Source organism: Triticum urartu, chromosome 4, assembly GCF_003073215.2.
Source record: "Triticum urartu cultivar G1812 chromosome 4, Tu2.1, whole genome shotgun sequence".
NCBI classification, from domain to species: Eukaryota; Viridiplantae; Streptophyta; class Magnoliopsida; order Poales; family Poaceae; genus Triticum; species Triticum urartu.
Window position 1 is genome coordinate 423,611,441 of NC_053025.1, and position 27,670 is coordinate 423,639,110.

The 27,670-nt window shown below is 46.7% G+C and overlaps 1 protein-coding gene across 5 annotated transcripts; it reads right to left on the bottom strand.

Moving 5' to 3' along the window:
• Positions 1-3,218: 3,218 nt before the first annotated feature.
• LOC125551870 (autophagy-related protein 18a-like) lies at positions 3,219-13,822 on the bottom strand. 5 transcript variants are annotated; one of them, XM_048715252.1, is made up of 6 exons: positions 13,260-13,822; positions 12,799-12,877; positions 5,228-5,348; positions 4,056-4,290; positions 3,815-3,941; positions 3,219-3,675 (listed from the first exon to the last, which is right to left on the bottom strand). In XM_048715252.1, exons 3-6 carry the CDS (start codon positions 5,264-5,266, stop codon positions 3,519-3,521), a joined length of 558 nt encoding a protein of 185 aa, XP_048571209.1. In that variant the 5' UTR covers positions 5,267-5,348; positions 12,799-12,877; positions 13,260-13,822; the 3' UTR covers positions 3,219-3,518. The 5 variants fall into 5 exon arrangements, 3 of the variants coding, with proteins under 3 accessions (XP_048571209.1, XP_048571207.1, XP_048571208.1); XM_048715250.1 differs by having other exon boundaries at positions 3,794-3,941; XR_007303302.1 differs by lacking the exon at positions 5,228-5,348.
• Between the last annotated feature and the right edge of the window lie 13,848 nt (positions 13,823-27,670).

Genomic DNA, 27,670 nt, shown 5'->3' on the forward strand with positions numbered 1-27,670 from the left:
GGGAGAAATTAGCTAGAGTAGCTCCGTGCAGAGCATTGTAGACATAAAATTCGCAAAATACTTACGGATCTGTATGTGACAGACCCGTTGATTAAAATTATCTCACAAGCAAAACATGATCACACCTTAGTACTCTTTGGGTGTTAATCACATAAATAATGTGAACTAGATTATTGACTCTAGTAAACCCTTTGGGTATAGGTCACATGACGATGTGAACTATGGGTGTTAATCACATGGTGATGTGAACTCTTAGTGTTGAATCACATGGCGATGTGAACTAGATTATTGACTCTAGTGCAAGTGGGAGACTGAAGGAAATATGCCCTAGAGGCAATAATAAAGTTATTATTTATTTCCTTATATCATGATAAATGTTTATTATTCATGCTAGAATTGTATTAACCGGAAACATAATACATGTGTGAATACATAGACAAACAGAGTGTCACTAGTATGCCTCTACTTGACTAGCTCGTTAATCAAAGATGGTTATGTTTCCTAACCATGGACAAAGAGTTGTTATTTGATTAACGGGATCACATCATTAGGTGAATGATCTGATTGACATGACCCATTCCATTAGCTTAGCACCCAATCGTTTAGTATGTTGCTATTGCTTTCTTCATGACTTATACATGTTCCTATGACTATGAGATTATGCAACTCCCGTTTGCCGGAGGAACACTTTGTGTGCTACCAAACGTCACAACGTAACTGGGTGATTATAAAGGTGCTCTACAGGTGTCTCCAAAGGTACATGTTGGGTTGGCGTATTTCGAGATTAGGATTTGTCACTCCGATTGTCGGAGAGGTATCTCTGGGCCCTCTCGGTAATGCACATCACATAAAGCCTTGCAAGCATTGCAACTAATGAGTTAGTTGTGAGATGATGTATTACGAAACGAGTAAAGAGACTTGTCGGTAAAGAGATTGAACTAGGTATTGAGATACCGACGATCGAATCTCGGGCAAGTAACATACCGATGACAAAGGGAACAACGTATGTTGTTATGCGGTCTGACCGATAAAGATCTTCGTAGAATATGTAGGAGCCAATATGAGCATCCAGGTTCCGCTATTGGTTATTGAACGGAGACATGTCTCGGTCATGTCTACATTGTTCTCGAACCGTAGGGTCCGCACGCTTAAGGTTTCGATGACAGTTATATTACGAGTTTATGAGTTTTGATGTACCGAAGGAGTTCGGAGTCCTAGATGAGATCGGGGACATGACGAGGAGTCTCGAAATGGTCGAGACGTAAAAATCGATATATTGGACGACTATATTCGGACATCGGAAAGGTTCCGAGTGATTCGGGTATTTTTCGGAGTACCGGAGAGTTACGGGAATTCGCCGGGGAGTATATGGGCCTTATTGGGCCATACGGGAATAGAGGAGAGAGGACAAAAGGAAGGAGGCCTGCGCCCCCCCTCTGGTCCGAATTGGACAAGGGGCGCAGCCCCCTTTTCCTTCTTCCTCTCCCCATCTTTCCCCTTCTCCTACTCCAACAAGGAAGGAAGGAGTCCTACTCCCGGTGGGAGTAGGACTCCCCTTGGCGCGCCCCCTCCTAGGCCGGCCGCCCCCTCCCCCTTGCTCCTTTATATACGGGGGCAGGGGGGCACCTCTAGACACACAAGTTGATCTTCGTGATCGTTCCTTAGCCGTGTGCGGTGCCCCCCTCCACCATATTCCACCTCGGTCATATTGTAGCGGTGCTTAGGCGAAGCCCTGCGACGGTAGAACATCAAGATCGTCACCACGCCGTCGTGCTGACGGAACTCCTCCCCGACGCTTTGCTGGATCGGAGCCCGGGGATCGTCATCGAGCTGAACGTGTGCCAAGAACTCGGAGGTGCCGGAGTAACGGTGCTTGGATCGGTCGAACCGTGAAGACGTACGACTACATCAACCACGTTGTGCTAACGCTTCCATTGTCGATCTACAAGGGTACGTAGATCACACTCTCCCCTCTCGTTGCTATGCATCACCATGATCTTGCGTGTGCGTAGGAAAATTTTGAAATTACTACGTTCCCCAACACCAACGCCATCGGGATCGCCTCCCGAATCGCCTTTCCGTACGAGAGCCGTTGGTTCACTCATCGCCACCTTCACACTTGTCCTCGTCGACACCCGGTTCCTCCCTCCGTTGACACTTCATGGACACCTCTGCAAACCACACTTCATGGGATAACTGGGTGGTAGGTGTAGGAGGGCTGGTGCATATGTTTTGAAGTGTCCCCACACGACATACATCCATGATGACCCCTCTTAATAGTGCGGTTTTTCCTATGACTCAAATCAAACCGAAATGAAAAGCTTGGAGTCACCAATAAACCATGCCTTTGATCTTTCTGAATTTGGGGGGGGGGGGATCACACAACTCCAACACGATCTTCATGGAACCAATATCCAGAGTAAACTTGATCTGAAGTTTATTACCAACCCACCAGTCCTTCCAAAATCTCATATTTTGCCCATTTCCACCACAAACCTGCATGGAGACAGGAAATGTTCTTGATATCTAATCAGTTTGGACTTTGGACCAAAACTAAGAATCTCCTTGTTTACGACTTATCCCAGCAAGACATTTGTTAAGTTGCTTTTGTTTTTTCCTTTCTTACGAGAAAATAAGTGCTTAAGATGATCCCCTTCTATATCACACCCACCCCCAATTAAATCTTTAATAGTATTTTCCCTAGTTTCAATCACAAATCTCACCTCCTTAATAGGGGTTGAGTTTTTATTAAATTTATTTTTAACCCACATGTCCACCCTGACCAGCTCAACTATTTTAATAAGGTTGATATCATAATCAACCATATTCCCACATCATGTGCAATAGTACCAATTTTATCATTAGCAGAAGTAAGCACAGTGGGGATGTGTTTCTCACCATAGGCATCATTGTTAGTAGTCCTTTCTTTTGCCAAGTATTCAATCTTCTGATCTTCTCTGTCCCTTGACCTGCCATTTTCTTTTAGAGATGATTGATGCAAAGAGAAGGCAATGATACGCCGCCATAATCTGAGTGTCCTCTACAAGGTTCTCGTCCCAGAACACATCCTTGTTTAACAGTGCACCCCAGAATACTTGGGAGATGTGGTCGATCTGATCCAGATTAGTCGGGGTGGGGGAGGTTGTCACCATGTCCATCAGATCATGATCATGAGTGCAAGTGCCGACTGAGCAAACAGACGTGCGTACGCACCAAACAACAGTAACAAAATGCATTGAACAAAAACAAAATCATGCACCGTTCCAAAATGGTGTAGGGCCGCAGACAGTAGTGCATTTATTACTGTTCTGACAGACTGGGGATGCAAATGTTGAACCTAAAGGATACCCTCCGATACTTTTTTGGTTCAACCAAATGAACTATTTTTTCAAAAGTGAGGTGAATTCTGAAAAGTTAGTTCATTTAGTTGAACTATAAGTAGGATCGAAGGATACCCTGGAGGTTCCAAATCTGCATCCCTAAGACAGACGAAGATGAAGAAAGCAAAGATAACAAGGCTAGCTGCCATATGATGGCTTCGAATTAGATGTTTTCTTGCTCGGATTCATGAAGTTGATGCACTCCACGTCTTGTTCCTCACTCCCACAAGGCGTCCCTTTGTGCCGCACATCCACTACGCCTCCTTTTTCCGGGTCGAATCGGCACCGGTAGAAGCTACACAAACCACAGCCGCAAAATGTCACGCGAAAAGTGTCACAAATAAGCTCGACTAGAACAGTGCACTTCAGTTCGGAGAAAATAAACTCAAAAGAGCAAGGGCAAATTCAAGTACAGTAGTATATATTTGACCAACCGTCCATTAATGCCGAGGATGAGAAGGGTGTTTGGCTGACTGCTGAACGCGACCAAGTACTTGGTGCCTTCAGGGACGCGGATCTGAGTCGACGACCATTCTGAACTGAAATAGCCCGGCAAGAATCCTGCAGGATTTGGATGTCAACCTTCAGTTCCTCATGCACATAGATATGCAGGAATCAACATAAACTTTGTGCTTGGAGACCTGGACTCACACGTGTGAGTTATGAGTATATTACCTCCAGCGAACGACAGCGACGACCTCTTGTTGGCTGTAGCTACTGATGGAGACGACGGCGCCGGGGCTGCTAGGAGACCGCCGGGACCGTTGCTGTCCTCCGGTGTCAGGCTTGGCAAATCGACATTGACGCTGAACACGTGCACGGTCGCCTTGTCGCTGCTGACCGCCAACCATTTTGAATCCGGAGAGAAGGCGATGCAGTGGATGTCTGCTCCGTCTCGGCCTCTCCTCAGCTAACAGGGACACAGACATGGAAAAGTTATTTACCCATTAGCTCATACCCTAAATAAGATGCAATGTGTGTACTGAACACATTTTGTTTTTGCATTTTCTTGAAACATATGCGTGAAGAACTCAATGTGCACAAATGCTAGAACTTAAATTCACAACAGGAAGTTTTTCTTCTTCTTTTAAACATGGAAAGATCTTCTTGGAACAACTAAGAATGAGTACTACGGATTAAAGTCAAACCCGAGCTGGTGTTTCACAATCTCTCTCGCCTGTCCCCACTGGTAATTTCTTGCTAATCTATTCAAGAATGTGTTTGTTTCGTGGTTTTTCTCTGTTACAACTGATTGAGAAAACATTCTCATTCTCCCATCTAGCTTTTTAATTGTCTCTTGTGCTCATCTAGCCATCTAGGTATAAGTTATGGCACAGTATGTGCCTACTGCCTAGTTTATTGCATCTATGAGGTCTTCAACCGGAAGAGACCTGCAAAAGTATCATGCTATTTTCCCTTGCTCTTTTGTATTCTCATTTGGCCGTTCCCTCATTTGTTTTGTATTACCAGTGATGGGTGACTCTGGGAATGAAAGAAACTTTTAGCATTGATAACATGTATACACTGCTTAACCTAACCTGCTAAATATTCCCATGGGCTCTGTTCATTGTGCTCATCCCACATTATTAGCACAGAGTAAGGGATAAGTTTGATATAGCTGGATAAGTTAGCAGTTGACCACTTGGTATGCTACTTGCATGACCTCACATCATTTTTATTTTTTTGAAGAAAATACAAAAGCAATCCCATATATGCTTAGTCCCTGTGCCAGATCAAGGTGAGAGTAAGTGCAACATTATAAGCCTGCTAGCAAGCAAGGCCTGGCCTGACCTGGTCGAAACTCGAAACAATGTTTGTCTTAGCTGATCCAGGTTGGCCGGCCTTACCAGGTGCCCAACTCCAGACAGGTCTGGCAAAGACTGCATGGTGGCAGGTTGCTGTTAAACTGCAGTGCACTGCACTGCACTGCACTAAACTGTAGATAGTTGCAGAGAACGATTAACAAACCTACAGTTGGTTGCAGAGAATTGTTATCAAATCTAGTTGGCTGCAGAGAATAATTATCAAATCTAGTAAAATATTGCTGTCACAACTATCAGAAGAATCTTGCCGTAGGTTTATATGTAAAAAACTAGCATAATGGAAGTGCTTTTATGAAGCCACCACAATTTAAATGCACCCTCCAGAATAGGCAGTGCTTTTCATTGTTAACCTAACAAATGCTCTACCTTAGCGAAGTAGGTAGAAAACATAATTGGGTCATTCTCTCCCTTGTTGCATGATGTTCTGCAGTCGAATTTACATTGTTCCTGTGAGCTACTTTTCTTTGCAATAATGACTTGGAGAGTTGGTTTCATTTATGGTGGCATTAGCATAGCAATGGCTAAAAATTTGTACTTAGTTGAAATTTGTATTTTTTTCAGACATCATCCTTGAAGAGGCTGGTAAGGGGGACTACAAGGGCGGAAACCTTCAAAGTCCAGTGGCATAGCGAAACTCTTCGAAATTAAATTCTATATTCCTTTTCCAAAGGTAAGTTTACACCATTTTAGTCTCCAAAAATAGTATTATGTTATTCATAGTGTTGATTGCACTCTCCTGCTGATCTGAAAACGTACTAACTACAAGCCCTCCTAGTTTGGACGATGCTGCTATCTTTACAGCTGTGTGATACTTCCTTTTATGTTCAGGATGATGAGCAACTGAGAGTTTTCAATAACCAGATTGCAGAGGACAAAAAAAATAATCATTTCAAGGCATAACCTTGTAGAATTGCACAAGGTATTGGATTGAGCTATAATCAGTAGATTTAGTCAATTGCTTTTCATTTCCATTACTTGACCAGTTGACCTACATGTCATCTTGTGTTTGTGCCATGTGTTATACCCTCCCTTACAATCATTCTATTTTGTTCTATCCTTGGAAAGATAGACAGCTTTGCGTATGCATGATTTCTACTTCTTATTTATTTGTTTTTATTTCAACTTTCCTTTGAACAAAATTTGACAAAACATAATCTGATACCGTAAAAAAAAGACATAATTTGATAGGCATCGTTGACTACCGGCGATCTAAGATCTATGCGCCGCCACTTACCTCTTGGAGCAACGCGCCGTCAGTGGCGCTGAAGACGCGCATGAGGGTGCCCCTGACGCTAGCTGTGGCCACGAGCCGGCCGTCGCAAGACATGGCAATGGATGCAAGGCGGGAAGAGTGTGCACGTATGGCCACCACGGGCCCCGCGACCTCCCCCTTGTCCTCCCACCGCTCGACGTGCACCTCACCATCCCTGGCGCCGGGGCACGCGAACGTGAAGGGCACGCCTGGTGACACGGCGCAGAGGCCAAGGGGATTGCCCCCCGTCACCACCGAGTGCAGCAACCAAAGCTCTTTGTCCTCGGTGTCCTTGGTCCTGCAGCCGAGCACCTCCAGCCGGTCGACGAGCACGACGACGGTCTTCGCACCGTGGACGCGCACTGCCCGCACGTCGTCTTCGCCTCCGGTGTATGTCTTCTCCCCCTCGAAGTACCGCCAGTGGTAGTTCATGTGTCCCGGCTTCCAACGCCGGATGAAGAACTTGGTGTTGTCGACGCAGCTCATGGTGGCACATGCTGATTCCTTGAGGCTGAGCATGTCGCCGGCCGCTGCGGCGATGGTCTTTCTGGCATCTTTTTCTTGGTAGAGGCCACGCAGGCCGAAGGTGTCACATGAAAGCCAATGCACGCTGGAGGTGCCGGCGACGACGAAGCAGGACGCGTCGCTGCTGAAGGAGAGGTGGACGATAGGGGACGGCAGCGGAGGAGCAGGCCTCCTCTCGGCACCAGGTGGGTCTGTCGACCCCATGGGAACAAGGATACGCGATTGTGTTCTCCAGATTCGATTTGAGGCAGCCGGTATCTTGTGAAAATATATTTTTTGGACCCTGAGAAAGCCCCGTCCGAACGAGTCGTTCCCCACGGGACGATCTCCCTGCCGAACGAAAATTCGATCGGGGGAAGGAGTGGAACGAACGACTGCTTCGCTCGCAGGCCCCCAGGCTAACCACTATAAAAACCCTCGAGCCTCTAGTTGGGCCAAAAAAGCCCAGTTTTTTCTAGATAAAGGAAAAGTGCAGTTCCCTCGAGTTAGGGTTTTTGTTTCTCGCGGCGGCGACTACGACGCCATCGAGTAGATCGCTTTTCCTTCCCTATCGCCGATCTCTCTCTGTCTTCCTCCGTCGCACTCTTCTCGCGCGAGGTTAGGCAGGGAACGGTGGTTCTAGGGTCTCCCCAATATACCCGGTCACTTTTGCATCGGGTAAGGTTCTTCTGATGGCGACTGAAGGGGCCTCGGGCTCCTCGGGCGCAAGCGATGTCGAGCGGATGATGGCAGAACTTGGGCTGAAGGAAGATCTTGATGATGTGATCTTCGATGAGAAAGATGCGCCTCCACAGGGACCCAGATGGATTGCTCTGGCTAGGGTAAACACCTCCAAATCATACAGTCAGACGTGGTTCTACAGAAACATGCGGTCAGCATGGAATATAGCACAGGAGGCCAAATTTAAGCCCTTGGAAGATAATCTGTACTCAGTTCAACTGTCCTGTTTAGGAGATTGGGAGAGAGTTATGCATGAGGGACCTTGGAATTTCCGAGGGGATGCAGTGCTTCTTGCGCCTTATGATGGGGTCTCAAAACCTTCATCCATCAAGCTGGAGACGATTGACATATGGATCATGTTCCAGATCTGTTTGCTCACCTGGTTACTCCACTAGCCGCAAAGGTGGGGGAAGTGCTATTCACAGAACAACCGTCTCATGATTTTGTGGGGAACTTCCATAGGGTGTGGATCCGGCTGAATTTGTTTAAACCCCTGAAGAACGCTGTGTCTATGATCAGAGGGAGGGGGAAGACAGATCTATAGGGTAAAGTATGAGAAGCTGCCTGATTGGTGCGCCGTGTGTGGCATGTTGGGTCATCTTTATAAGGAACACGGTACTGGGATTCATCCCCCTTCGGCTCTAGTCTTCAAGGATTTATGAGCTAGCTGGGCCATGCGCGCAAGCCAAGGTCCTGGAGAGGGCCGAGGTCGGAGAGGTGGCCGTAGGGGAGGCCGGACAAGGGGGCGTTCAGGCAATCGACACGAGGCCGACATGAACAACTTCCCAGCTCATCAGGAGACGGGAAGGAGAGAGGATGACATGGTAGTGGACGGCAAAGGCAAAGATGCTAATATGGATGATCTCACGAGGAAGAGGTTGGCTGGGCTGCCGCTGGAGGGTAATGTGCACAACAACACAAAGGGTGATGCTGCAGATAAGCTAGCAATCGTGCCAGTGGGCACTTCCTTGTCCAGCCCACCCCCACAGAGAGAACCCAAGAGGACCCGAAAGGAAGATGATGGCAGTGATGGGCAGGTTTCGGCAGTGAAGAGTTTGGCGGGCTCCTTCGAGGAGCGCCGCCAGGCCCAATGAGTGCCCTTTGCTGGAACTGCCGTGGAGCGGGCAAACCCGCGGCAGCCCGAGAACTTCGCGAATTTACGAGGAAGTTTGCCCCTACCCTACTCTGTATTGTGGAGACACATATTGAAGGCTCTAGGGTAGAAGCTTTAGCTAGTTCTATTGGTTTTGATAATGCTTATGCAATTGATAGTCAAGGTAGGAGCGGTGGTATCGGTTTGTTTTGGAACAATGAAATAAAAGTTGAAATTCTTGGTTACTCTGTTTACCACCTTGATGTATCTGTAGAGGAGCAAGGAGAGGATAAGTGGAGACTAACGTGTGTTTATGGCGAGGCGCAGACGCACTTACGACACCAAACATGGACAATTTTGAAGAACATCAGTACAACAAGCAGCTTACCCTGGCTTTGTCTTGGTGATTTTAATGAAGTTTTACGTCTGGAAGAGCACGAGGGAGTTGGTCAACGCAGCAACGCACAGATTCAGGCATTCAGAGACACAATTGATGTTTGCATGTTACTAGACTTGGGCTATACGGGCCGTTTTTGGACCTTCGAGAAGGTCACTGGAGGTACATACACACGATGCAGACTGGACAGGGCGTTGGTCAGCACGGATTGGATGGCAAGGTTTCCACTAGCAGCTGTCACCCATGAGATAGCTGCTTCTTCAGACCACTCGGCACTGCTGGTTGATATGGGGCGAATGAAAAGGCAACACAAAAAATCGGAGTTCCGTTATGAAGTAATGTGGGAGACACATGAGGGGCTCCATGATGCTATAGTTGATGGATGGGATGCAGCGGAGCCTTGCCTGACAGTTGAGGACATGAGGAACAAGCTCCGGCACTTGGCGACAAGTCTAAGCAGATGGAGCAATGATGCTTTTGGTAATGTGAAAAAGGAGATTAAGCTCTTGAAAAGACAGCTAGATCAGTTGCGGGGGGACCCGCTTAGAACTGGACCATCACACGTGGAACTCAAGATCAACGAGCGCCTAATTGAGATGTACAATAGAGAGGAATTAATATGGCGTCGGCGAGCAAGGATCCAGTGGCTGTCCGCGGGCGATAAGAATACCAGGTTTTTTCATCTCCGTGCAAGCTTGCGGCGAAAGAAGAATATGATTAAGGCACTACAAAATTCCATGGGGGCGATCGTTGTTGACCTAGATGAGTTAAAGGCAATGGCTAATAGTTTCTATCAAGCTTTGTACTCTTCGGAGGGAGTTGAAAATATGGATGCGGTGCTAGATCATGTGCCCAGGAAAGTGACGGAGGAAATGAATGCGCGCCTTAATGCCGAATACACGTCTGATGAGGTTAAGGCAACTTTATTCCAAATGTTTCCAACGAAAGCACCTGGCCCAGAAGGATTTCCTGCTCATTTTTATCAGCGCAACTGGGATATTTGTGGTGAAGATGTTACAAGAATTGTTTTGAGAATAGTGCGAGGGGAGGAAAGCCTGGAATGCATTAATGACACGGTGCTGGTCCTAATTCCAAAGGTAACGAGTCCTTCCCAGTTGTCACAATTTAGACCCATCAGTCTTTGCAACGTGCTCTACAAGATTGCATCCAAAGTCGTTGCCAATAGACTCAAGATTATTTTGCCTGACATTATATCTGAGGAACAATCTGCTTTTGTGCCTGGGAGACTCATCACAGATAACATCATATGTGCTTATGAATGTTTGCACTTCATGAAGAGGACACAGTCACGATCTAATAGTTTTTGTGCTTTGAAATTGGACATGATGAAAGCCTATGACAGATTGGAATGGCCATATTTGAAAGGTATCATGGCCAAATTGGGTTTCTCTCAACAGTGGATTGACACAGTAATGGGGATGGTCTCATCGGTATCCTTTTCTGTTCTCTTTAATGGAGAGAAACTTGATTCATTTATACTTACAAGAGGTATCCGGCAGGGAGACCCAATCTCCCCCTACTTATTCCTAATTGCAGCAGAGGGCCTTCCGTGCCTCCTGAAATCCAGTTCTCGGTCATCATTCGCAGGTATTAAGGTGGCTCCAACGGCGCCCACCATTAACCACCTTTTATTTGCAGATGACAGCCTGCTGCTTTTTAAGGCTAATGTGGAGGGGTCAGAGGAAGTGTCAAACCTGCTTGATATTTATTGCAGAGCTTCGGGACAGAGGATAAATCATGAGAAGTCTTCCATCTTCTTTAGCAAAGGATGTCCAGAATCTATAAAGGAAGAGGTGAAGAATTCCTTAAACGTCCAAAATGAATCATTAAATGAACGTTATCTGGGTATGCCAACTGATGTAGGCCAGTCGAAGAATGGAACTTTCAAGTATTTGCGGGACCGAGTATGGGAGAGGATCAAAGGTTGGATGGAGAAATTACTATCGGCGGCCGGAAAGGAAGTTTTAATTAAGGCAGTTGCACAAGCGATCCCAGTTTTTTCAATGTCCTGTTTTCGTCTACCAAGGGGTTTATGTGACAGTATCACATCCATAATTCGCCAATTCTGGTGGGGAAGCAAACAAGGTAAAAGGAAACCTAGCTGGGTGGCATGGGATATGATGACCAGGCCTAAGCACTTGGGTGGTCTTGGTTTTCGTGATTTGGAGATCTTCAATCTAGCACTCTTGGCTAGACAAGCATGGCGGCTGATGACCGATGAGACCTCGCTTAGTGCAAAGGTGCTAAAGGCTGTATATTTCCCTCAATGCTCACTCCTGGATGCTGAGTTGGGATCCCACCCCTCTCAGATATGGCGAGCGGTGCTTGATGGTAGGGACATTGTTGCACAAGGTGTGGTTCGAAGAGTTGGTAATGGGGCTTCGACAAGTATCTGGCAGCATAACTAGATTCCTCGTGATAACTTCAAGAGGCCGATCACTTCACTTGTTCCTAATCCGCCAGAAAGAGTGTCGGACCTAATTGATGCTACCTCGGCTCAATGGAGAGAAAACCTGGTACGGGCTGTCTTTACTCCTTTTGATGCTGCAGAGATCCTCAAGATATCGCTGTGCACGAGGAACATAACAGATTTTTGGGCATGGCATGAAGAGAGACGGGGAGTTTTCACGGTGCGTTCTGCTTACCGTATGATACTAAGAACGAAGATCAACAGGGAGAGATGGCTTCATGAGGAAGAAGGTACTTCAAATTTACAGGAAAGTAAGCAGTGGAGTGCAATCTGGCACATACAAGTACCCTCAAAGCTGCGGATGTTTGTTTGGCGTCTAGCCAGGCAATCGATGCCGACAGGTGAGGTCCTCCACCACCGAAACATGGCCGACGAAAATACATGCCATCTATGCGGAGCCACGAACACATGGAGACATGCGCTGTTGAATTGCTCGATGTCAAGGAGTATCTGGGCTTTAGCTCCAGATGAATTTGTTGAAAAGGTGATAAGGTGCCAGCATGATAATCCGAAGCAGTGGTTGTTTGCTCTACACGATATGCTACAAGCTGAAGAGTTCACTCGCCTTGTGGTTACAGCATGGGCGATATGGAGTGCAAGGAGGAAGGCGACCTATGAGGACATTTTCTAGTCTCCATACTCCACGAACGGCTTCATCATGAGTTACTTGTCAGAACTGCAACAGATCAATAAGAGGTCACTAAAGCCTGTTACTGCGTCGGTGCCGAGACCAAAACGCTGGCTACCCCCGGTCCAAGGATGTGCCGAAGTTAACGTGGATGCAGCGCTGTCGAGAGGAGGCACGTATGGTGCGGTTGCAGCGGTGTGTAGGGACCAAAATGGACTGTTTCTTGGAGCTTCGATCGTTGGTTTCCGGCAAATCAATGATCCTCAAACACTCGAATCCCTGGCTATAAGGGAAGCACTAGCTTTGGCGGAGGACTTATACGTTCAAAGCATTCATGTGGGCTCCGATTGCAAGACGGTGGTTGAAGATATACAGAGCGATACTTCAGCTTCATATGGTGCGGTGATACATGAAATCATAGAACATTCTGCTAGTTTTCAGCTTTGTAAAATAGTTCATGAATTTAGGAGCTCAAAGTTTGAGGCTCACAACTTAGCGAAGCATGCTTTATCTCTCGGGGGTGGCCGCCATGTATGGTTAGGTCATCCTGGAGATCTTTCCTTCGTCCCTGTAAACATTGTGACGGATTAATAAAAGCTTCGCGAGGTTGTCTCAAAAAAAAAACAAGTGTCTGAACCTCATTTTGAAAAATACGTAAACCAAAAACTGGAACAAAACCTGCACATGACTACTGCACGATTTGACATGATGTTACAATTGCAAGTTTTACAACAAATTGATTTTTCTTTAAAGGTGGCAAAACTATTGTAGCAACTTCTCTGGTAATGCTAGGCAAATTCCACAGAAAATGACATGGCATTTTTTTTCCTAGATAGCATGGCAAAAAACCATGAAAAAACATTTTCACACCGGAGCAGGAAACTAAAACATCAATAGGAAAATGGTAAACAAAGGGAAATAAAAAAGGCATGGGGGAGGAGGGGAAGGACCTGGGTTTGGGAAGTGACAAGCGGGCGAGGAGGTTGCGGCCAGGAAGATAGCCGACCATCTCCATGCCGGCGCCGGCCATGCCGACAGCGCTGCAGCGGTGACACCCAAAAGAAGAGGATGGCGTCGGGAGGAGGAGGCTTCATGCGCGATGGGCAGCTGCGCGCGGGAATGAATCCTGAACCGAAGAGACCCTCGCGGCGAGGTGGTAATGATGGGCGCGGGGTCGCCGGATGAAGCCATATCCCTCACCGTCGGCGCGACGGGAACCACGGCGGGGACGAAATTCGCTGGAGAATGGACTTGCTCGAGCCGCCGCCGTGCCTGTGCTTCTCCCCGCGCTCGAGGCCACCGCCGTGTCCCTGCGCTCGAGGCCGCCGCAATGACCCGCGCCCGAGGCCGCCGCCGTGACCCGCGCTCGAGGCCGCCGGAGGTCGTCAGGCGGGCGTCCCCGCTTGGTGGCGCGAGCCACCCCGTCGTCGATTTGCACGGCGACGCAGAGGAGACCGTCGTGCCTCCACAGCTCCTGCGGGAGAGAAGCTCCCGAGCGACGGCCGCAGATCTCTCAAGGAGCGGTCCCACACCTCGATTTGCGAATCGGCGCCCTGCGACGCCCTTCGGGAGCTCCCCTCCCCCGCAGGAGCTGTGGCGCACGCAAACCCCCCTTGCCCGTCGCCATCTCAGCCGCCGTCGGCGAGCTACCGCGCCGGCCGCACCTCCTCTGTTCTCTCCCTCCATGTGTGCGCTCGGAAGAGAGTGGAAAAAGATAAGGTTGGAGGGAGGGGAAGAAACGTTCGCGACGACGCGTTGTTGACCCGAACGAAAAGAAAAGCTGACCTGGCTAAGGGCATCTCTAAAGTGTTCGGATCACAGAACCATCTAACACCGGTTTGTATCCATACATGATTTTTCTCGTAGATTGGGTATAAAACTAGAGGAGCTTTGCGGAAGTCCGGGCACCAGAAACGTATGACTCCGACACCCTCGACCCACCCAATCTCCCTTTCGGTCCTATTTCCTTCCACTTCGCTCCTTCTTTCCCTTCTTTGTATCTGTATCCTTCACCTCCGCTGCCGCTGCTGTTCGTCTCAGGCAGCCACAGAGGCATTGCTGGATGTTCGCAAAGAGCACCGACGCGCCCGCTCGCCATTCCGACGGAGCTTTCAGCCCTGGAGCTGTTTGTACCTAGGTACACTCCGCGGCAACCTCCATGACGGACACTGAAAGTGCGTTATATCGACTAGAGGGGGGATGAATAGTCGATTTTTATGAAAGTCTTCAAAACGTGTGAGTTATGAAGACAAACGATAGAAATAAACCTAATACCCTGCAGCGGAAGATAGACTACACTAGGCAAGCCATAGTCAAGTATTCAATAGAGTGAAAGCATAATGACTAATAGCAGCAATGTAGTAAGGATCAGGTAGGAAGATATTGTGAAGCCAGACAAAACACGCAGTCACTCAGTGAAGACAAAAGATAGTGCAAACATACAATGACTTCACAAGGAGTAACAGTAAGTAAAGGAAAAGGAAGATAAAACCAGTGACTCGTTGAAGACAATGATTTGTTGGACCAGTTCCAGTTGCTGTGACAACTGTACGTCTAGTTGGAGCGGCTAGGTATTTAAACCTTAGGACACACAGTTCCGGACATCCAGTCCTGAACACGCAGCTCAGGACACCCAGTTCTCACCGTATTCCCCTTGAGCTAAGGTCACACAGACCTCGCCCAATCACTCTGGTAAGTCTTCAAGGTAAACTCCCAAACCTTCACAGACTTCGTTCACCGGCAATCCACAGTGTCTCTTGGATGCTCAAAACGCGACGCCTAACCGGCTGGAGGATGCACAGTCCTCAAGTGTAATAAGTCTTCAGATCACACAGACAAGAAGACTTAAGTGATGTCTAATTCTCTTTGGCTCTGGGTGGTTAGGGCTTTATCCTCGCAAGGAATTCTCTCTCAAAGGCTTCGAGGTGGGTTGCTCTCAAACGACAAAAGTCGTACTCTCAATCTGAGCAGTCAACCGTTTATGGTTGTAGGGGGTGGGCTACTTATAGCCACTTGGCAACCCGACCTGATTTGTCCGAAATGACCCTGGGTCACTAAGGAACTGACACGTGTTTCAACGGTTCAGATTTCAAACTCACACGGCAACTTTACTTAGGCTACAAGCAAAGCTGACTTGTCCGACTCTGGACAAGATTCACTCTCATAGTCTTCACTCGAAGACATTGGTTATGGTTAGGCATCACTTCAGTCATTCTGACTGGTTCTCTTGGACCCCACTTAACAGTACGGTGGTTCCTATGACTCAACACAAAAGAAAGAGAATTACGAAAGATCTAAGTCTTCGAGCTCCATAGGCTTCATGTGGTGTCTTCTCTTGTCAGTCTTCAATGTGAATATCTTCATATACCACCTTTGACTTCAATGTCTTCATACATTTTTAGGGGTCATCTCTGGTAGGAAAAACGAATCGATGAGGGACTTCTACCTGTGTTATCCTGCAATTCTCACAAACACATTAGTCCCTCAACTAGGTTTGTCGTCAATACTCCAAAACCAACTAGGGGTGGCACTAAATGCACTTACAATCTCCCCCTTTTTGGGGATTGATGACAAACTAGTTGAAGTTTTCAACGGGGAATATAATCTGTGAAATTGTAAAGGATAAGGAATTGTCTTCATAAGTTGCAAGGGCTCCCCCTGAAGATGTGCATATAAGTAATTTGCTTTTGGAATTCAAATGCACATGGCAGGATGTACTTATGGAGATCCACTTCAACTTATGATGACAATCCACTATGCATGTGAAAGTATATGAAGATAATGACATGCATAATGGAAAATGAACGTTTGCAGAATGATCTAAGTGCGGAATTTATCATCGCAAAATAAGGTGGCAGATAAGTAGCAGACGACCATCGAGTTTAAGTGTTACAACTCAAAGAACCAAATGTAGCAAAACGAGAGTTGTAAGCACGAAGCAAAATATAAAGCACCCGCCCATATAGACCCGCTTGAAGACTATCAACCTCATATGCTTCTCCCCCTTTTGTTAGTAAGGACCAAAAAGGTTTGAAGACATAGAGCATCTACTCGTTTCCATGCGGAGTAGGTGAAGTAGCCGGGTCGTTGGTGGTGTTTGGCGGTGCTGAAGAGCTTGGAGCAGAGTCGAAGCGTGCTGAAGGAGGTGGCGGTGAAGTAGCATCATCTTCATCCTCGATAACTCTGGCAGTCACAGTTGCAACAGAGGAAGAGAACTCAGAGTCTTCAAGAGATGGAGTTTCTAGCAGCACAGCCCTTCGAGGAGGTGTGGAGTCAAACTTGAAACGCTCAGTGAAGCCATCCTCTTGAAGATCATCTTCAGAACACATCATCGTTAGCCCTTTCCACGTGCGGCGACAGGTTTCATGGGCAACGAAAGCATTCTTGGTGGCAAGATTGCGAATGCGATTAACATCCACCAAGAGGCTTTTCATCTGACGCTTCAGCCAGTCATGATGCCTATCCTATTTCTGATGAAGAGCCACAAGAAGCTCTCGGTCGTTGAGAACACGAGTGTGCTTCTTGGGTCGTGGAGCAGTTGTACTATCAGTGGTTTCAGTGGAAGCAGGGTGTGGTGCACGTGTAGTGCCAGCCAAAGGATACACCCGAGTGACTGCTTCAACTCCTTCAATGTTCTGAGAGAAACTCTGATGCTCTGCATTCTGAAGACTTAGAGGTTCCTTGGCAGGCTCAGGATAGATGGCTTCAGTAGAGATATCCACATCAGGCAGAAAAATCCGATAATTGCGAGCAGATGGCTGATATGAGATATCGGAGTGAAGTTTGATGAGCCGCATTACCCATGGGGCGTAGAACTTCAAGCCAAACAGATCAGAGCCTGATGCAGCAAGTTGGCGAATGAAGAAGTCCTGTGCATTGAAGCATTTTTCATGAAGAATATAGAAGACCAAAGTCTTCATTGCACCCTCAAGCTTGGCATTTGGAGAGTGCCCTTTGATGGGCCAGAGAGTTCGCCTGATGATGTGATAGATGGTTCTTGGCAGATACTCAAGGTCTTCAATGAAGAACTCCGTGGGATAAGCAGCATCTTGGGGCAATGGCTTCATCATGCTAAGCATCTGACTCATATCAGGTTCAAGCTTCTGAAAGATGCTCTCAATAGCTTCACTATGCAGCTGACAGCCATGCTCGTAGAGATCGCCAGGAGTGGGCAAACCAGTGAGCTCAGTGATGTCAAATGCATTGGCTTCGTGATGAACGTTTCCTGTCATCCACTCCAGGACCCAAATCTTCGGATCTCTGCTGTACCCGCGGATGTGAAGTGTGGCATAGAATTGGAGCAGCAACTCTTCATTCCAATGCTCTTGGTCAGTAACGAACGGTAGCAGTCCAACTTCCTTGAAGCAATCCAAAGATTCTTCCAGACATGGCAGACCAGCTATAGCTTCAATGTCAAGGCGCTTGTGTGAGAAGATGCGACCTTGATTGTAAAGAATGCACGAGTAATAGCTTCGCTGCGGATAGCTCCAGAACCAATCAGATGATATCTTTTCCCTTGAGTAGGGGTTCCTGGAGCTATCGAAGAATGTGTTGTCTGCTCTGAAGCCATTGATATTGAAGGAGCCAGGTGCTGGTGCAGGACCTGGGAACCTTGGCAATCTTGGGATTGGCTTCTGTACTTGAGGCCTGTGCTCAACATGATAGTCGAACTGGGGACCGGCAGCAGACTCAGGAACAGAAGTGGCGGGATCAGTGGCTTCGCTGTCTTCTGATGCTTTTGTTGGGGAGGGCTCCACATTAGCTTCATTGGTGGTGGTGGCAGTCGCAAGATTTTCATCCTCCACTTGACGAGCTGGAGGATCGGTCACAAGCACGTTCTCCTTGAGAACTGCTTCTTGGTGGGACAGGGGAGTGGGAACTTGTGGGACTTCTTCTTCCGCGGCTGATGCAGCCGGATTGTCTTCAGCAGAGACTTGAGGCATTGGACCTTTGCAAAGCCTGCGCAACGCAGGCGACGCCTGTGGAGTTGGAGTTGGCTGGGCCTCATAGTCTTCTTCCTCTTGTGGGCGATCCGCCCATGAAGCATCATGTGCAATTGGCGTCAGTGGACGACCAATGCTGATGAGTTCGCTGTTCTCGAGTTGAGGAAGGACTGCACCATCTTCTACATGGTCATGTTGACCAATGTCTTCAGCAGCGATGGGATCAGCTGCTGGAAAGTCTTCAGCTTCATGAGCCTCTGTGGAAGCAGACTCATGGATTGTCAGTTGGCGTTCAGCTTCAGGATAGACCATAGAAATGGGTTCAACTATCAAAGGCTCTGTGGGAGCAGCCCGATCTTTCTTGGTCTTCCTCTTCTTCTTGGGAGGGGCAGTGGGAGAGGCTTCAGGATGTTTCCTCTTCCTGGCTTCAGCCTCAGCAGTCCTTGTCTTCTTGAGCTCTGAAGCGGTTGACCGGCTTTTTGGCTTCGAGCCAGTCATTCTAGTTGGGAAGACAATCGAAACTGCTTCCTGCCTTGGTGCGTCGGGTTCAGCCGTAGCAGGCTTCTTCTTCTTCTTTGCGGCCATCCTGGGGTCGATGCCAGGACGCCCAAGGGCCTTGCGCTTTTCAGCCTCATTGTAGGCTTGCACACATCTGTCAGCCAGAACCTTCATGTGCTCACGCGAACCCTGAGCTTCTGCATGTTTCTTTACAAAGGCTTCCTTGAGCTCGTGCATCATGGTCTTAAAGTTCTTCACTTCTTGCACGCTGAGCTTGGCCATATGCTTCTTGAACTGAGTCTTTTTATAGTCAATCTTTTGCTTCAGTTCAACAATGCGCTGGGCGACAGCTAGCTCTGAAGCAATGGCGCCTTGGAAGGCGACACTGAGGCCAATGAGTAGCTGCAGATCTTCGAAGCTGATATTTGACGTGTCAAACCACTCATCAATGAAGTTGTGGATGATTGTCACATCAAAGAGAGGCAGATCATTGAAGATTTCTGCTTCTTCTTTGCTCTTGATGAGTTGCTCAAGAGCGTCATCTGCAAGATCTTCATCACTTGACAGATCAATGGCATCATTGCGCAAAATGGCAGCAGCCGTTAGCTCTTGGCCGGTGTGTGGCAGAGGCATCTTGACTTTCTGGGGCTTGGAGATGCGTGATAAATCTTCGGACTGCACACTGTCTTCAGGAGGTGCAGTGCCAGTGGCTTCGCCCTTGAGATTTTTGGTGAAGGGGCAGGCTTTGAAGCTTTAAGCTTCTTCAACTTCTTTGGCTTCAGCGCTGCAGGCGCTTCATCTGATTCAGCGTCAGCTGCAGGCTCATTTACTGCAGTCCCTTGAACCAATATGTGGATGATGAGGCCTTCAAGGTTGTAGAAAGGACCGATGACATTGGGTTCTACTTCGCGAGTTCCATCGGCACGGGGAGCAGAGGGACCAGGGTTGAAATCTAACCCCAAAGTCTTCTTGTTCTGCTTTGCTGAGTTCTGAGCAAATTGGAAGTTGCGCTTGAACAGATTGTCGTCACGACACCATAGTAGTGACGATGGGTGTGCATCAGCAGGCTGTGGCCCACGGACCATGCAGGGATAGAAGCCTTGTTCAATGGCTTCATCTCTGGACCTGGGTAGAAGATTCTTGTATAGGATGTCTCCCCACGGTCTCTTGATGGCGTTTTTTTAGCATATTCCTGGGTTACAAATCGGTATTTGAACCATTGTTCTACCCAATATCTTTGAATCCATTGGATTCGGGTCTTGCGCTGATTGTAATCCTCTTCAGGATCTATCTTGTACAGCTCTGAGAGGTCATCTGGCAGATCTCTGGATGTTTCTCCACGACGCTTTCTGCCACCCTTCCTTGCTGAATTCTCTGAAGCCATAAACTTTAAACTAAAAGGCTTCAACACGTTCAAAGGCTTCAAAGGTTTTCGCTTGCTGGACAAACAGGAACTGGCTTCGGGAGAATTTATGTGATGCTGTAAGAATTCTGCAAATGAATGCAGACTATGAGAACCAAAGGATTCTCCCACGGACATGTACCTGTGACAGCATTAAGGTGCGAGGGAAGGGGAAGAGGTCATATGCATTCTCAGAAGATTTTGAAGATAAATCAGTTTAGAAGACATTGACCTCATCGTGCGAAGACATTCACTCATAGATAAGGAGTTGGTTCCAGATTTGTACGAATCCACAGATCAGTACAAGTGAGGAATCTAACTACTTTGTGAAGCATAAGTGAATATACTAGGCATGTTATGAGATGCAGTATGAGAGAGATCTAACTTGTGTGAATAGAAACTGCTTGTGGTAGAAAGTGACAAAGTCATAGGATCAACGGTGCCATAAAAAGGAAGTTTTATTTACCACACTAAGAACTACTAGACGGAGTGGAAGATGAGGCCGAGCAGTTCAATCTTCCGTGCCCTAACTTGGCGACGGAGGACAACTACGGCGACGGCGGAGTGGAAGATGTCCGCGGTCGGCGTGAAGATGGCGTCGGAGAGGTTGCGGCAGCGAAGCGCTTCGTCACCGGCGTCGTCGAGGGCTAGCGGTGGCGCTAGGGTTCGTGCGAGAGTGGAAAAGAGATAATGACCGCTGTGAAGTGTGTATTTATAGGTACAGGGGCGGCACTGTGTTATTACACAGGTGCCCCTGGTGATTCGCATCTGAGGAACACGTGGCCATTATGCGGAATTTTGGGGTTTGTTCCACGTCCCACGCACGCCTGGATTGTCGGGTGGTCGTTCCTACTTCTCCGAGTTTCATGTGGAGGAATGAGCATTGAAAACGGACTTAATGGTTGTCTCTGTATCTTCTGCTGACAAGGACGCAGAGAAGACATTCGACAGTTTCAATAGAATGCATATGATTTGGAGAGATAGAATTTGAGATAGAAAGCATAGAGAGGTTAGGGTCCGATCACATTCACTTAGTTCAAAAGATTCAACAAGAAGACATAGCTATAAGTGAATGCTGTAGAGGACAGAACACTAGTATATATATATCTACATAATCAACATAGTGAAGATAATCATGAATATATGTTGAGATTGAAGCCAAACCAAATGTGAAGACATAGCAAATATAACGCCATGAGTGAAACACTTCAAACAGAACATTTGGTGGTGGCGTTACCCACCGTATAGGAAGTATTAGACCCAGACATGGCGCACAATTATCGCGGCGCTCTGAAGTCAAATTCCACATTAATGTATTCACACTTAGAATGTATGTCTTTATTGATTGAAGATATACTTTACTTCGTGTGTTGCACATCTAAGTCATCAATATGCATAAAGGTTAGGATGTGTGCCTGATCACAGGACATTTGAGGATTCCAGGATATTTAGCTCACACCGTAACTTGCAAAATCTCTTCTCATCCAAGGGCTTGGTGAAGATATCTGCCAATTGCTCTTCAGTGTTGACGTGTATGATATCAATATCTTCCTTCACAACATGATCTCTAAGAAAGTAATGACGAATTTCAATGTGCTTTGTCTTCAAGTGCTGAACTGGGTTGTTGGCAATCTTGATGGAGCTTTCGTTATCGCAGTAAAGTGGCACTTGCTTCAGATGAATGCCATAGTCTTTGAGCGTTTGCTTCATCCACAGAAGCTGAGCGCAGCAAGATCCAGCAGCAATGTATTCAGATTCAGCAGTGGAGAGAGATACACAGTTCTGCTTCTTTGAAGACCAACATACAAGTGATCGTCCCAGAAAGTGACATGTGCCTGAAGTAGACTTGCGATCAACTTTGTCACCAGCATAATCAGCATCCGAGAATCCAACCAGATCAAACTCTGAGCCCTTTGGATACCATAATCCTAGAGTTGGGGTGTGAGCCAAATATCGAAGAATTCGCTTCACAGCTAAGTGATGCGACTCCTTTGGTGCCGCTTGAAATCGAGCACACATGCAAACACTAAGCATAATATCTGGCCTAGATGCACATAGATAAAGTAAGGAACCAATCATGGAGCGATATACCTTTTGATCGAACTCTTTACCATTGTCGTCGGGACCCAGATGATGTTTGGCTGGCATTGGTGTTGTGAAGCCTTTGCAGTCTTGCATACCAAACTTCTTCAGGCAATCTTTGAGATACTTCTCTTGAGATATGAAGATTCCGTTGCGTTGTTGTCGTATTTGAAGACCGAGGAAGAACTTCAGCTCTCCCATCATGGACATCTAATATTGCTCTTGCATCATATATCCAAACTCTTCACTATACTTTTGATTGGTGCAGCCGAAGATAATGTCATCCACATATATTTGGCACACAAACAGTTCACCATCATATGTCTTCGTGAAGAGAGTGGGGTCTAGGGAACCAGGTATGAAGCCTTTGCTCTTCAGGGAGTATTTGAGTGTGTCATACCAGGCCCGAGGGGCTTGTTTGAGGCCATACAGTGCCTTGTTGAGCTTGTATACCATGTCAGGATGTTTTGAATCTTCAAAGCCAGGCGGTTGTGCAACATACACTTCTTCTTCAATCTTGCCATTGAGAAAAGCACTCTTCACATCCATTTGATATAGAAGTATGTTATGATGATTTGCATAGGCCAGCAGTATGCGTATGGCTTCAAGTCTAGCCACAGGAGCAAATGTTTCATCGAAGTCAATGCTTTCCACTTGAGTATATCCTTGAGCAACGAGATGAGCTTTGTTTCTGACAACTTGACCATGCTCATCTTGCTTGTTGCGGTATATCCATTTGGTGCCTATTATATTGTGCTTCCGTGGATCAGGACGCTTAACCAGTTCCCATATATTATTCAGCTCAAACTGATGAATCTCTTCTTGCATAGCTTGAATCCATTCAGGTTCCATGAAGGCTTCTTCAACTTTCTTGGGTTCTGTTATTGAGACGAATGCGAAGTGCCCACAGAAATTTGCTAGTTGAGTTGCCCTTGAACGGGTGAGTGGACCGGGTGCATTGATGCTATCAATTATTCTTTCAATCTGCACTTCATTGGCAACGCGAGGATGTACAGGGCGAAGATTTTGCTCTTGCTGATCATTGTCGTTGTTAGAAGGAATGTCTTCAGGCTGAGCATTGTCTTCATGTTGATCAGGTGCTGAGATGATAAGTTCTTCTTCAGGATGAGCTTCAGAAGGTATAATTTCTCCAGTTCCCATTAGCTTGATTGATTCACTGGATGGAACTTCATCTAGCACATTTGGCAGTTGCTCTCTTTGTGAACCGTTGGTCTCATCGAACCGCACATCCACTGTTTCAACCACTTTGTAATGAAAGAGATTGAAGACTCTATAGGAGTGTGAATCCTTTCCATATCCAAGCATAAAACCCTCATGTGCTTTTGGTGCAAACTTTGAGGTGTGATGTGGGTCCTTGATCCAGCACCTGGCTCCAAATACTCTGAAGTAACTGAAATTTGGCTTCTTGCCAGTAAGGAGCTCATAAGATGTCTTGTTCAGAAGCTTGTGAAGATAAACACGATTGATTGTATGGCATGCAGTATCAATGGCTTCAGGCCAGAATATTCTTGGAGTCTTGTATTCATCTAGCATCGTTCTGGACATCTCAATGAGTGTTCTGTTCTTGCGTTCGACGACTCCATTCTGCTGTGGCGTGTACGGGGCTGAGAATTCATGTGTGATGCCCAAGGTATCAAGATATGTATCAAGGCCAGTGTTCTTGAATTCAGTGCCATTGTCACTTCTGATGTGCTTTATCTTGGCGCCATAATTGTTCATAGCTCGATTGGCGAAGCGTCTGAAGACATCCTGCACTTCAGTCTTATAAAGAATTATGTGCACCCAAGTATATCTAGAATAATCATCAACAATGACAAAGCCATAGAGACAAGCAGTAGTAGTAAGAGTTGAGTAATGAGTGGGACCGAAAAGATCCATGTGAAGTAGTTTGAAGGGTCGAGTAGTGGTCATGATTGTCTTCGAGAGATGTTTGGCCCTCGTCATCTTTCCTGCCTCACAGGCACCGCATAAGTGATCTTTCTTGAACTTGACGCCCTCGATGCATATGACATGCTTCTTCTTTGCAGGGTGTGGAGGTTCCTCATGCCAGCATGCCCAAGCCTCCGATGCCTATGACATGCTTCTTCTTTGCAGGGTGTGGAGGTTCCTCATGCCAGCATGCCCAAGCCTCCGATGCTAGAGCCAGCATTCTGAAGCTTTTGCTAGAAGACATACGGCAAGCTGTGGTCCTGCTGAGAAATCTACCACGTATAAATCATCTTTTCGATACCCTTCAAATACTAGAGACTTGTCAGATTCCATTAGAACAATGCAACGATATTTTCCAAATATTACGATCATGTTTAAATCGCAAAGCATTGAGACAGACATTAAGTTGAAGCCAAGGGATTCAACAAGCATGACTTTATTCATGTGTTGATCCCTTGAGATTGCAACTCTACCTAGACCCAATACCTTACTTTTACCAGTGTCAGCAAATGTGATGTGGCTCTTGTCGGATGGACGTAAGGTTGAGTCCATAAGAAGACTTCTTTTGCCAGTCATGTGATTTGTACACCCACTATCGATAATCCATTCTGAAGACGCTGGTGTCGTACCCTATAGTGCAGTTAGGGGGATAGGCTTCACCAAGAGCATTGTGAAGCAAAAACATTTGACGAACCAGTGGGTTATGAAAGCTTAGATCCAGATTAGGACTAATAGGGAGAGTAGCAAGCGATTCAGGAACGAAGTACATAGTAAGACCATTTGGGCATTTGATCTTGCGCCCTACAAGATGTTTAAGGTCCCCAGCAATAGCGTCAGATGATTTTGGTTTTCTGCTGGAGACCTTTCCCTGCAAAAGAGAGTTAAGCTTTCTTAGCCACCCACATCTTCAAGGATGGCTTAGAAGCAATAAGTCTAAGTGCAGCATATGAGAATTTTGGCTTTGGAGCCCTAGCAAACAGTCTTGCAGGCGGACAATAGTACTCATGAGAATAAGCAGAATAGTTCTTGGTCTTATGAACATGGCGGTTTGACGAACCGCTCTCATATTCATATGCCCGAGTATGGTTTCTCTGCAAAACATTTGCGTTAGTGCGACTCAGGTGAGTTCTCTGTCTGTATGAAGCCTTTGGACCGTATGAAGCCTTTGGTCTGAGGTTTGTCTTCTTCACGTGAGGTGTCATGATGACATTCACAGGAAGATTCTCCAGACACCTTTTCGGAACCCAGATCTTCTTCATAGGCGGTCCATTCCTGCAGTTAGTACCAATGTACCTGGCAAACACTTCACCATTCTGATTCTTAAACAGTATATAGTTTGCATCAAAGGATTCATCAATGATAATGGGGTTAGCACAAGTGAAGCCAGATAGATTGGATGGATCTGCTGAAGGTTCCTTTGCAGCAACCCACATGGTTTTGGGGTACTGCTCAGGTTTCCAGTAAGAGCCATCAGCATTCATTTTCCTTACGAACCCAACACCCTCTTTCCTCGGGTTTCGGTTCAGAATCTGCTTTTTGAGGACATCACATAATGTTTGATGCCCTTTAAGACTTTTGTACATCCCTATTTCCAGCAATGTCTTCAACCTAGCATTCTCATCAGCAATAGCGGTGGTATCCTCAGCAGAGGGGTTAGTTACCACATCAACAGTTGAAGATATTGCAACAACAGTAGCAGTAGAACATTCAGCAACAGAAGTAGCATTATCACGCTCAATGCATTTAAGACATGGTGGTTCAAATCCTTCCTGAGCGGAACTGATCTGTTTGGCGCGAAGTGACTCGTTTTCCTTTTGAAGATCTTCATGAGCCGCTCTCAATTTCTCAAGATCTTGCTTCCTTTGAAGATAATCATAGGAAAGCTTTTCATGAGTTGTTGAGAGAGTTTCATGACGACTTTCAAGTTCCTGATACTTAACGTGAAGATTTTTTATGTCTTCAATTAAGGATTCAGATCGAGTCATTTCAGCACCTAATAGATCATCGCTTTTGTCTAACAGTTTTTGAATATGTTCCATAGCTTTCTGTTGTTCAGTTGCAATTTTAGCAAGTGTTTTGTAGCTGGGTTTTGAACCACAATCAGAGTCATCGTCACTAGATGTTTGATAGTGAGTAGTGCGTGTGTTTACCTTGGCACCGCGTGCCATGAAGCAGTAGGTAGAAGCGGAGTAGTCCTTGTCATTTGCATCGGTGTCGGTGATGAGGTCATTGTCTTCAGTGTTGAAGATGGACTTGGCAACGTATGCTGTAGCCAGACTTGCGACGCCTGAATCGGACTCCTCCTCAGACTCCACCTCCGCCTCCTCAGAAGCGAACTCCTCCTCTGAATCCATTTCCTTGCCAACAAACGCACGTGCCTTGCCAGATGACCTCTTCTTGTGTGATGAAGACTTTGAGGAAGACTTGGAAGAAGACTTTGAGTATTTCTTCTTCTTCTTGTCGTTAGAGTCATATTCCTTGCTCTTCTTCTTCTTTTTGTTCTCATTGTCCCACTGTGGACACTCAGAGATGAAGTGGCCAGGTTTCTTGTACTTGTGACATGTTTTCTTCTTGTAGTCGTGAGCAGAAGCTTCATCATTCCTTGAGCTTGATCGGGAAGACTTTCTGAAGCCTTTCTTCTTGGTGAATTTTTGGAACTTCTTCACAAGCATAGCAAGTTCCCTTCCAATGTCTTCAGGATCATCAGAACTGCTGTCAGATTCTTCTTCAGATGAGGAGACAGCTTTTGCCTTCAAGGCACGAGTTCGCCCATAGTTTGGACCATAGATATCTCTTTTCTCAGAAAGCTGAAACTCATGTGTGTTGAGCCTCTCAAGTATGTCAGACGGATCAAGTGTCTTGAAATCAGGACGTTCTTGAATCATCGGGGCTAGGGTGTCAAACGAACTATCAAGTGATCTCAGCAGTGTCTTGACGACTTCATGTTTGGTGATCTCAGCAGCGCCAAGGGATTGAAGCTCATTTGTGATGTCAGTGAGTCGGTCAAATGTGAGCTGGACATTCTCATTGTCATTTCGCTTGAAGCGGTTGAAGAGGTTGCGAAGGACACTGATTCTCTGATCTCTCTGGGTTGAGACGCCTTCATTGACCTTGGAGAGCCAGTCCCAGACCAGCTTAGATGTTTTCAAAGCACTCACACGGCCATACTGTCCTTTGGTCAGATGACCACAGATGATATTCTTGGCAGTAGAGTCCAGTTGAACGAATTTCTTGACATCAGCAGCAGTGACACCTTCTCCAGCCTTGGGAACTCCGTTCTCGATGACATACCATAGGTCAACGTCAATGGCTTCAAGATGCATGCGCATCTTATTCTTCCAGTAGGGATATTCAGTTCCATCAAAGACGGGGCACGCAGCGGAGACTTTAATTATCCCTGCAGTCGACATAGCTAAAACTCCAGGTGGTTAAACCGAATCACACAGAACAAGGGAGCACCTGGCTCTGATACCAATTGAAAGTGCGT